This window comes from Neolamprologus brichardi, chromosome 6 (genome assembly GCF_056152115.1).
Source record: "Neolamprologus brichardi isolate AB-2024 chromosome 6, ASM5615211v1, whole genome shotgun sequence".
Classification (NCBI taxonomy): domain Eukaryota; kingdom Metazoa; phylum Chordata; class Actinopteri; order Cichliformes; family Cichlidae; genus Neolamprologus; species Neolamprologus brichardi.
Genome location: NC_142109.1, coordinates 1,868,426 through 1,880,429, shown reverse-complemented (window position 1 = coordinate 1,880,429; position 12,004 = coordinate 1,868,426). Strand labels below are relative to the sequence as shown.

The following is a 12,004-nucleotide window of genomic DNA, read 5'->3' as shown; positions in this document are numbered from 1 at the left end:
TTTGAATTGTCAACCAATCAGAAGAAAGTTGGATTAAACGGAGGTGGAAGGAAGTTAAAACAGCTGCCCCAAGGCCCCGTACAATATAAATAAGGATTATTTTTTTTAGCTGTGAATCAATGCAAAGCTACTATAATAGGGTCACACATACAAATATATGGCTGGAGATGAGCATAATAGGTTCTGCTATAAAAGTTGTGCTGCAAAAGTATCAAGGTTTGGGTTAGCAAGATTATCGCCTTCCTTTTTCCAGCTGCTTCCTTTTGGGGTGGACCCAGCTGAGACCAACTAAAATCTCCTTCCATCTCAGCTTATCCCTATAATTCTCTTCTGTCACACCAACCCAACAAAGACATGTGAGGTCCTCCCTCCACTTTTCCACCTGACAGCTCTGTATTTACTATCTTTCCCCCCAAATATCCACTATCCCAGTTCTGCACATGCTGAAACCATTTCAGCCTTGCCTAGTCGGATGGTAAATGGTAAATGGCCTGTATTTGTATAGCGCTTTACTAGTCCCTAAGGACCCCAAAGCACTTTACACATCCAGTCATCCACCCATTCACACACACATTCAGACACTGGGGATGACAAGCTACATTGTAGCCATAGCCGCCTTGGGGCGCACTGACAGAGTGCGCCGAATAATGTACTAATTTTTAATCCTGTCTATTCTGTTCGCTCCCAATGAAAATCTGTACATTTTTAACTCGACCACCTCCAACTCGCCCTCCTGTCTTTTTGTTGGTACCACTGTCTCGAAACCATACATCATGAAAATGGTTCTTTGTAAACCTATATATACATATATATTCCATTACAAGTCATGAATGATTGATGACTAATGATTACATTAATCATTTATAATATTTCGGATCCATTTAATGTCATTACAAAGAAAACAACAATAAACGTGCTTTTCTGTCAAAAACAAGGGCATTTTTAATTTACATAAGAGGGTTGCCCAGGTTTTTAAGGTGATTTCATAAACATACATTTAAATATCAGTGCAGAAAAACCTGTAATATCAGACAATACGTATACAGTAGTATGCACAAATGTAGTAGAATAAATGCACAGAGCACATGCAGACACTGCTCGAACAGTGTGATGTTCTCCTCTTTGAACTGAATACATTAATAATTCAATTCAACTAAAGTAACCAAACCTACTATGAACTAATGTAATGAATTAAAAGGTATTTGAATTTTTAAACAGAGGAACATTTTAATAAATATTTTCCCTAAATTATAACAATATAGAAACACAAAGCGTGTTTGTCTAAAAAGAGGGGCCAACTATTCATATTTTGTGAAAACATGCTGTTTTCACTCCATTTGCCCTTGAGATTGTGATTAGAGGTTGTGAATATTACCTCATTTGAAAGTTATCGCGAGACAACCGAAGAAAAACGAACTGGCGGTGGAGAGAGGACGTAAAGTCCCGAACGGTCTCCATGCTGTGTCGCCCCCCCCTCCTTTTCCAACATGGCTGCTCTGCCTGCGCTCTCAAGTATCGCACAGATTGGAGACTGACTCGATCTCTTCCTTACAGTGCCTCTTTATTTTTGGTGTACATCAAATTCGTTTGGATGCAAATCCCGTTCTACACTTCACTGCTCCTCCTGGTTTTATTTAGTGGAATAACCTTCACCAATTACTCCTTCCAGTGGGCCCTTTTATCCTCAAAACAACTAACTGCCAGCCAAAAACTGTTTCCAGTGCAATGGTTTGAGTTGGTGTACTTAGTTTGCCTCTTCATGAACAATGTGTGAAAACTGCGCCGAGCTGGTGGAGGTTTTAAATGAAAGTAAGTAAACAAATCGTGTCATTTACGTAAAGCTGAACTAGCTGCTTGGTGTTAGCATCGCTGTCCACTGAAGCTTGATGGAAGCATGTTAGCTTGGTGGCTAACTAAATGTAACTTTGTGTGCTTTCTTGGTTAGCTGTCCTTTGCATCCAGCCATAAGACACTGGAAACAATGACATTTCAGCAGCTTATTTTGCAGTAGTATTTTCATGTGAGACAGCGTTGCTTTGGTATAAATACAAATGCCATTTTCTTTTTCACATTGGCAGTCAGTTTTGGGCCCGTCAAACACTGCTCACAAAACTCTAGCTTCAAATATCTAATTAATTCAGTCGGATTTCTGCATGACATTACAGCCTTGTGTTAAAATACTTAAAATCTGTTGGACAGGGAGTACATAAGATATTTTGAAAGATGTCGATATTGTTAAAAAGCGCGTTGCTCGGGTTTGGAAGTTAGCTAGTGCAGCTAGCGAGCAGGCTGACTTTGTTTGATGTGTTTGTCAGGTCAGTCTGCTAGCTGTCCTCTCCGCTGCCACCCATTGTTTTGCAGACGGCCACATTCACAGTTCTGAATGGGCCTGCTTCTCCACAACACGCCCATGGTTAATAGTGCTGACACGAAGAGGAACATGTGTATTTCTTATGTGTGTTTTGGCCAAGTCTATAAAATGTTACTCTAAGCTAGCCGCAACTAAGCTAGCCCCAGCCCCCCCCCCACCAAATTAACGGCTACATCGAGGCGCATATTTTGGCATATAGCACGTCGTTAATCCTCGGTAGCTTGCTTATTTGTTCTCTACTAATGTTTTGAGCACACTAGCTTAACTTCTTCTTTGTTTTGTTGGTCATTCTTGTCTTGCCACGGAACTCCATGTCACCCTCACGGCTAACGTCAGCTTAAGCAAAGCAAACATAAATACAAGGTTGCTTTTATTGCTAAAAACTTAGCCGTTAATCTAGGCTTGCTAACCGGGCCTTGCTGCACTTTACGGGTGTCCGAAACTCATCGGAAAACGATTTTTAACACAAAGTCGATCATTTTTCAAAGTGTTTACATAAATTGATAGACGGACTGTTAGCGGTTTTCCCTTGTTCCATAAACTTGTCTGTGAATTGAAAGCTCCTGCTGGAGGCTCTGGAGACAGCTCCTTTTACAGACTGACTGCGGCGTGGCGTACTACATCATATTTAAAATGGAACAGAAGATAACGTAGATAACTTCCTTTTGACAAGTTGTCATCTCTCAAAGAAGAAGACTTTACGGCGTGTGTTTCCAAATATTTAGGGTTTAGCTGTGACAGTACTAGCTGTTCCAGCTGTGCAGTGTATTACTCAAAGTGAAAACACTACAGACATGAGTGACAATTGAATGCTGTCATAACAGCCGAATAATAGACAGGAAAAACTCCTTTTTAGGGAGACTTTTAGAAATGTACTACAGTACAAATGCACAGGCAGACCTTTAACTGCATTCATAGAACAGAGTAAACTTTATTGTGGTTATGCAAGTAAATTCAATATAGACTGGCATCCCACAAAAGAGAGCCTATCCTATTGGAAAAAAACAATAATAATAGATTACTACTCCAGATTAAGATGAATATATATATATGTATATATAGGGTGTATAAGGATAGTCCTTAAAGTTCTTGGCAGTGCAAGTTATTGTAGTGTATTGGGGGTTGGCAAAGGCCACATCTGGTCAGGAAAAAGCTGTTCCTCAGTTTGTATGGGATATTATTGATCTGCATCGTTTACCTGGTGGCAAAAGCTCAAATAGAGGGTGTGTGAAGTGACTGACATGATGCTTCCAGCCTTCTTCCACAGATGGTTGATGTAAATGTCTTCTAACTTTGGGAGTTACAAGCCCCATCACGTGCTTTGCAGTCTTCATTACACTGTGTAGAGGCTTCAGCTTGGCAGCTGTGCAGACTCTGTATCACAGCGTGATCCAGTTTGTAAGGATGCTGTCGGTCGTGGTTCTATTGAATGCTAGCCGAAGTTTTTCAGAGAGCTGTGCTTGTTTCAGATATTTTAGGGAAAATAGTCTTTGGACTTTTTTGACCAGGCTTTGGGTTTTGAATGTCCAAGTCAAGGGTTGGGGCAAGTTAAATCCAAGGAACTTCAGTCTCTACTACTTTGCCACATATGTGAAGGGGCAGGTGGGCTATACTTCCTGTTCCTATTCCCAGTCTTTGATCAGTTCATTGGTTTTATAAGTTTTAAGGACCAGGCTGATCTTCTCACAGCAATCTGACAAACTTGCTATTTGAAACCTGTAAGGTGTTTCATTGTCAGTGATCAGACCAAATTGCAAATTTGCATTGATGAGTAGAGGTTGAGCAGTTTTGAACTGGGAACATAACCTGAGTTTTGTGTGTTCAGGATGGTGGTTAAAGAGGTGTTTTCAAAGTTGCTGTGGGCGTCTGGTAAAGAAGTCATATACTTACATATTGAGGAACCAAAGCACATGTTGTTTATTTTGCTGTTAAATGAGGCACTAAAATCCACAAATGGTTTACTCATATAATTGTTAGGTTTCAGCAGTGTATATGTCTATTGGCCACACTAGGACCCCTAAAACAGAGATCTTGCTGTTTTAGTGCGAAAACTTCAGAATTGTGTTTTAGTCTAGAGAAGTATAAATAGACTTTTGAAAATGACAACAGTGATACCAAAATTTACTTTGTGTCTGTGTCTTAGCAGCCTCAAAAATCAGGGCAACAACTAGGTGCATTTTTATTTTTCTAACTTTTGGAAAATGTGAGAATTACATGTAAGCCTGCTGTCTGGGAGCAACATGCTGCATTGGGATCATATGATACCAAGACATCTTAAAGATATGATGGTTCATGATCATTTATGACTTTATATGTTTTTATGGATTTTAAATTCAATTGTGGATTAAATAGGGAGTTAGTGAAGAGAAGGTATTATGTGATTTCTAGACCCTGTCAGTATTCTCGGGGCTTTAGAACAGCCTGTTAATGTGAAGGATTAGTTTTTTAGGATGTTTGTAATTTTAGCAATATTGCACAAATGAAAGAACACAATGCAATATTAGATATTTCCTTAATGTGCGAGTTAAAGAACAGATACTAGTCAAAGGTTGCATTTTCATTCGATCCCAGAGGTGCTTGCTGGGGTCGAACTTACACTCTTATACAGCAAAGTGAGAAAAACTGCTCTTTGTGGGCTTGCCTTTGGGGACATTGTTATGTTGAAACAGGAAAGGGCTAAACCCAGACCATTCCCCAAAAGCTGGAAATGCACTATTGTCTTAAAAATGTTACCGTAAAAATACAGATATGACAAATGATTGGAGTCACTACAATTTCTGCATCTCCCTTCACTTCCAGTTTATTCAATCCAATTGTATTTAAAGGTAATTTTTTTAACACAATAGTTTTATAGAGTGCTATATCAGGCAGAAAACACCACACGGTTTAATTAATAAAACAATAAATAGAAGGTAAAAACATATCAGTATTATTCTGATTTAAGAGCCAGAAAAAACACTAAGGCCATCATGCTTTGATAACCTTTAGACAGTTCATCAGTGGTTCAGGGGAGTTGAATCTTTAAAAGGTATGTCTTTCTCTAAAACTTTAGACGCTTCTGGTGCCAGTTTTGAATAGGCCTAAAACTAGAGACAACAGAAGGATCCATATTTGTTTTGTATAATGAGAGGTTGCATCACAGCTTGTTTAAAGTAAGCAGGCACAATTCCAGAAGTGAGACTGGTGTTAATAATAGTTTTAATATTTGGTCCAGTAGTTTCCCAGAGCTTTTAAAAAGGAAAGGTGGAAGTACATCAGTGAGACTGGGACAAGAAGCTGGCTTAAGCTAAGTTATAATTTTCTTTACCAATGAGAGAAACAGGCTCAGACTGCTAAAAGCAGCAGAGCAGCTCACACTTTCTGAAGAGTCAAAGCAGAGGAGGAACATATTGGCTCTAATTTGTGCTAGAGCTGGGCGATATAAGATTTTTTCATATCACGATATGTTTTTTCATTTCAGGCGATAACGATATATATCACGATATAAGCCAAATAACTATATTTGTAAGATTTAAATGTGCCGTTGCTCACAAGTAAAATGTGAAAAAATCAGCAGCTTGTTTTGATTTAAATATTTATTTCCCATAATAAGTTCAACAGGGTAGATGTACTTAAAGAACATGAGACTTTTTCAGATAAATAAAGGCAAATATTGCAAACTACACAAAAGGCAGCCGCTAAAGTGTTTAAGTTTCAAAATAGAACAAACAAAACAGACTACTAAATTGTCAATTCCACTTAGAAACAAAATATTAATTCTAAAAATAAATCTTAGTTTGTTTTACAGAAAAACAGACAAAATTGACTAACTTTTGTCAATATCAAATAAACTGAGAACTAAAAGGAAATTCTCAATCTCTCCTTGTTGTATAGCTTAGCTTTTCAAACAGTTTTAACTGTTACTTTAGTCTGACAAAAGCCGAATGACGAATTAGCGCTTCCAGTCAGAGTTTGAGCATGCACCGCTTTATTGTATTTCTAGACTTGCTTTCGGCACAATTTACTCTGTTTTTTGTCAGACTTGAAATACCTTCACACTACGGAACTTCTCTGGCTCTTCCGTTCGACAATCTCTCCGGCATTGGAACCGTCATCTGTTTTCTCTTCGGTAACCTTCGGTCACGCTCTCGGTTGATTTTTCTCTAGTCAGCACACTCATTTCCTCCATTACCCGGGCGGCACGGCGGCTGGCTGCTTCCCAAACAAATACACATGTGCAGCTTGGCACTTGTGCTGTACGTAACAAGTCACGTGGCGTGACGCTGCGGCTGTGATTGGTTCGGCTCTGCGCTAGTTAATTTGGATTGGCTGTTCTTCTTCTTCTTCTTTTTGTTTAAGAGGACAAGAGAGATGAGGCCTATCGCAATAGTTTAACTTTTCTATCAGGAAAAAGTTATTTCGCAATACATATCGTTATCGTTCTATCGCCCAGCTCTAATTTGTGCAATTTCGTAAACAAAGAAGTTAGATGTTCACACATCTCTTAAGGTTCAATACTAGTGAAAGGAGCGATATTAAGAATTGAAACAATAACCTTATCATAACAAGAGGTTTGATTATTCTCGGGAATATTAAAAAACAAACAAACATCAGCTTTCACAATTTTCTGATAATTACCTTAAAATCTCATCAAACTGCTATGTTCCATGGACATTTAGTACATGTAGGTTTTGCCTGCTGCAGTTGATCCCATTTCTATAATTCACTGTATTGTAGCTTTTAGCTTTGTAATTTAGTATAGAACCTTGTGCTGTTCAGCTAAGATCAGTAAGCTAATGTTATGTTAATGTTGGCAGTGGCTCATAGTTTTAAACTCCAGCTGTGTGTGAATACAATTGACTGGTGATTTTGTGCAGACTAAAGCTGTGCGTTACCAGTGTAGATAAAGTACCTGGCTCTCTGCACCTAAACCACAACGCTACTGTAATACATCACAGTTCTGGATTAAAATGGGCCTTTTCAAGGGTGGCTATGCATGTAAAGTATTGAGCCTGTTTTACTTGGCTAACAAAGGGTTTTGTGGATTTAACTTCTTTTAAGAAGTCTCACATTTTATTCTTGTATTGAAGTTAAATGAAGGTTAATATTTGCTGTGTGCTGACACGCCATATACTTCCACATGGTTTAAACAGATTACTGCTGATGCTGGCCTTTCACCACTTCACCATGGCAACTGCTGAACTTTTTTCTGGTTTATTATAGGAAATGGAGAGGGGGGGAGAAGATTTTACAACCTAACTGATCCACAGTAGTGTGACACACTAGTGTGAACATTATGTAGGGGTGAGATGGATGGTTCGCCAGCAGGGTGCTGTCAGCTGTGACAGCTCTGTCAGCTAGACGGGCAGATCCATGTGCTGTGACTGTGGGTGACCTTTGACCTCAGATTTGCATCAATGTGTATGTGTGAGAGAGAAACAGAAACTCTCTTTACTGCACAGATGTTTCTTTACACAACTAATCTGTGTGGTTTCTTAAAAAAATATTTTTTTTTTTGGACACTCGCCTTTTAGATGAAAGCTCTAAGTAGTAATAGTAGTAATGAACAAAATGGTTCAAGAAAGTAGGTAGGAAACTCAACAAAATTGTCTTATTCACGTTGAAGATGCAGAAGGAACTGTGCTCGTAGTTTGTCCTACCGCCTTGTAGGGCCGTAGGACAATGCGGCACTTACAGTGTGTGTGATTTTAAGAAGCCACCAGTATTGCTTTTGTTTATCTCTACCTCTCTGTAAAATGGAAAGCAAATGTTTACACCCAAATTCTTAACTCACAGTCATATACTCTAACCTAGGATTGGGCTATACTGCTAAAAAGAAGTCATAGTTACATGGTTTATTCCTGCGTATGGCAGTATTGATTAATTTCTAATAGACAAGCAAAGGGTCTGTGACCACAGAGAGCAGTTTTTCAAAAAAGAGCATCTGTCTTTTATTGTTGCTAGGTTACCAAAGCATCTTTATCATTGTTGGGATGCTGTATTGGTATGCCGCTGATGGCCAGGGTTAGCTTCTCCGTGGTTATTGTTAACAAACTTTATAAGTTTCACTTCTACATTTTGAGTGGTGAGTAGATTGACTAAAGAGGCATTCAGACCCAGGCCAGTGATAATCAACCTCAAAACCAGAGATTGATGTGACTACCAATGAAGGCTGTGGGCTGACAGGACTGTAAATACCAAGAGTCGTAGGGTGGAGATATGGTGATGCTGCATAAGATTAATGTAACGTTATCCACTAGGTATAACAGTATTTGCTAGTTGTGTTGTGTAACACACAGAAGAGAGATAAAAAGAGATACAGTGCGGGACATCCTGCCAATATCAAGACTGAATATACCCAATTTATTTTAACTTTAACTTGAAACACTTATCTTTGAAAATATCAGCTACATATACCGAGGCACGAAGGTAAAGGTTTTACTGTTAACACAATATTTTATTTGCTATATTATTAAATTTGGCATGATTGTTGGCACCACATAGATTGGGCTGAGTTTTCTGAGAGTGGCCTGAAAAAGAGAATATCCAGTGACTGTAATGACGTCGGTGATCATTTTTGTACAAAGTGAGCATTGTTTAAGGCTACGTTCACACTGCAGGCGAAAGCGCATCAAATCCGATTTTTTTGACCCTATGCGACCCATATCGATCATGGTATGACAGTGTGAACGGCACAAATCCGATATTTTCAAATCCGATCTGGGTCACTTTCGTATGTGGTACTGAATCGATACATATATGATGTTTTAAGCGACGGCTGTTTGAATGGCCATGTCGCATTAAGTCCGTCTTTTACGTCACTAACACAAGACAGACGCCAATTATCAGCGCAGGAGAAGCGCCCGAGGAGACATCGTGAACGCTTCCTGGCCATCCAGTGTAGATGTCAGTGAAACTGTTGGGAAGACAACATTGGAGAAACGTGAACATTTTATTTGTACTGTATAATCTGCAGATTCTGACAGAAATCTGCAACTATCCTTTGACTCACCGCTCCTCTCTAAAACAGCTATAAGGATAGTAGTAGTATAGTAGTTATTTGGCCATATGTAAATAACAAAATAACTTTATAACTTAAAGCAAAATTGGGAAACGTAAAGTCCGAAACAAGTCTTTATATTAAGGGCCATCAGTCAAACAATACTGTTCGGTCTGGGTCTAAACAGAGCGCTTAATGTCACAGCTGAGTATTGTTGCCATCCATGTTTATCCTTTTATCACAAGGAGTTCTCTGTACTCAAATGGTCACCAGATCTCAAGTAGTGGAGTGGGAGATTGTCATCATGAATAATCTCCACGGTTCCAGCCTGGATACCTAACAGAGTCGTAGTCCAAGACGATAAGAGAAGAAATCATGCTTGGAGCTTTGAGCTAGTTGAGAAATGCATGTTCAACACCATGTACAGAATTCACCAGACTTCTTCTTTTGAACAGTCTAAGTACTTCACATCTTGTGTTGACCCCCACCATCACTTGCATTTAACTTCTGTTTCCTTTCAAAAATACATTTTAGTTGAAATGCATGTGTTATAGTGTCACAGCTGGAACATTCGTGTTAAAATGCTTCCAGTGTGACTGAATGTTAGTCACTGCTGAGCTGATGAGTGCGATCACACAGTGCAGGTGTCCTCCTGCTTTATATCTATATCCATCTATATCATCCCATCTCGAAATAGTGCGGGCTCGATCTTGTTCCTGAAGCCTCTGAGGAGTTTCTGTTCACATACAGAGCTGAGGACATTCACTTCAGGTTGATTGAGGAGTCCTGCCGAGATGGGATATTAAACTCTAATTGTTGACACTTTGTCTGTTTTGGCTGCCAAAGGAGGTCAGCAATTCAGCAGAAGACACTTGAATCCCCTGAGCTGGGTGGAACTGAAGAAGACGAATACAAGGACAGAAACTTTAGACACAGTCTGTCCAAGTATGGTGGCAGTGTTTAACATGTTTCAATCTGGACCCCAAATCTGATAGAATCCTTTTTAAGCTAATATCAATACTCAGTAGTAATTAAATGATAAAGGTGGTATTCTGATGTTCTCCTCCTCTTTGAATTGTTTTACATTTTAGAATAGAAAGAAAAGACATAAACAAGGCAGATGGAAACTTGGGGGTCTTGAGCTACTGTTTAAATATTGCCCTTGAATTTATCCAGATTTACCATATTAGATATACCCCCCCCCCCCCCCCCCCCACACACACACACACACACACACACACACACACACACACACACACACACACACGAAAAAAGAGTTGCACAGGCGACTTAAGAAGACCAACAAAGTCAGTGTGGGGAAACTTCACTACGATCTTTTTGTGCTCTGTAGGTGTTTTATCAAGTCAGCAAAAATATTATGGTAGCATCCATCAACAGTGTGTTCATACTAGAGATGGCAGATACCACTTTTTTATGTCCGATACCGATATCATAAATTTGGATATCTGCCGATACCGATATGAATCCGATATAGTGTTTTTTTATCAATAAAACTGTTTTTTTTAATATCTTGCTGCATTTTGTATAAGTTTATACTCAAGTTTAAATAAATAACAACACTAAAGCTATTCTGTTATACCTGTATGTAAAAAAAAAAAAAAAAAAAAAAAAAAAAAAAAAAAAAAATACACTGCGCCCAAAATATTTCATAGTTCAGCAACACTGATCAATCTAATAAACTTAAACCTGCTCCATCCTCCCTATTCTGGTATTTTAAAGAGTACTTAGCAGAAATATTAAACGACCTAACTAATAGGGTTGCAAGCTCCCAGCAAAAAAAAAAAAGGGAACCACCCTCCACCTCATGATGCTTAATCGATGTAATCAAATTTAATTTGATGCAGGGGAAAAATGCACAGAAATAAATTATTTTTCAATAATAATTAAATAGATTAAACATCTTTCTTCAACAGAATTGCAGACTGCACAGATGGTACCTTCCCAAAGGAAAAAGTACTACAGCTTACTAGGGTATATTAGACTTAACAGTCACTATATACAGTAATGGACTTCTATATATTTTACATCAGATTAAAACTTTGGGTGTACGATTCAGATAATTCAGATAATTATTTATTAAAAACTAGACATTTTAAATGAGAATAAGAAAGAAAAGTATGTCTTTGTGCCCCCTTTTCCCTGTTCATGCCCTATCGGCCCCCCTGGCTAAACTTTGCTAGATCCGCCCCTGCACAGTTACCAGCCGTCAGCTGCGTAGAAAAAGATCCTGGTGTAGAAAGTAATAATAAATTAATTCTAACAACAGCTTATCAAGGTTAAACGTGCTGCTGTTGTTCAGCCGCTGGTTTCCTCTTTCTGGTGAGAAGTGAGCCAAAAACTAAGAAGAGAGACATACTCGAGACAGAAAAGCCGATCAGCTGATCATTAATCAGTTTCACGATTGAAGTAGCAGCAGGAGAGAGAGAGGGAGAGAGAGAGAGAGGGAGAGTCCCTCCATATATAGGTTGTTAAGCTTAACGTGGGAATGCTTTACAAACATTCAGAGATGAACTTACACACTTGCTTTACTTCTCTCTGGGAAAACTTCCTCGCAGATTAAATGCTGGTTTGGTAGCTAGGCTACAAATACACACAGCCGCTCTATCACGTGATGCATACTGCTGCGACGTGCT

At 38.9% G+C, this 12,004-nt stretch overlaps 1 protein-coding gene across 2 annotated transcripts in view; it reads left to right on the top strand.

Moving 5' to 3' along the window:
- The first annotated feature begins 1,471 nt into the window (after window positions 1-1,471).
- usp34 (ubiquitin specific peptidase 34) overlaps window positions 1,472-12,004 on the top strand; it is a 68,655-nt gene continuing 58,122 nt past the window's right edge. For both annotated transcript variants that reach the window (XM_087841439.1, XM_087841437.1), the window contains exon 1: window positions 1,472-1,809. In XM_087841439.1, coding sequence (XP_087697565.1) covers window positions 1,767-1,809 — 43 coding nt within the window. In that variant the 5' untranslated portion in view covers window positions 1,472-1,766. The remainder of the gene's footprint in view (window positions 1,810-12,004) is intronic.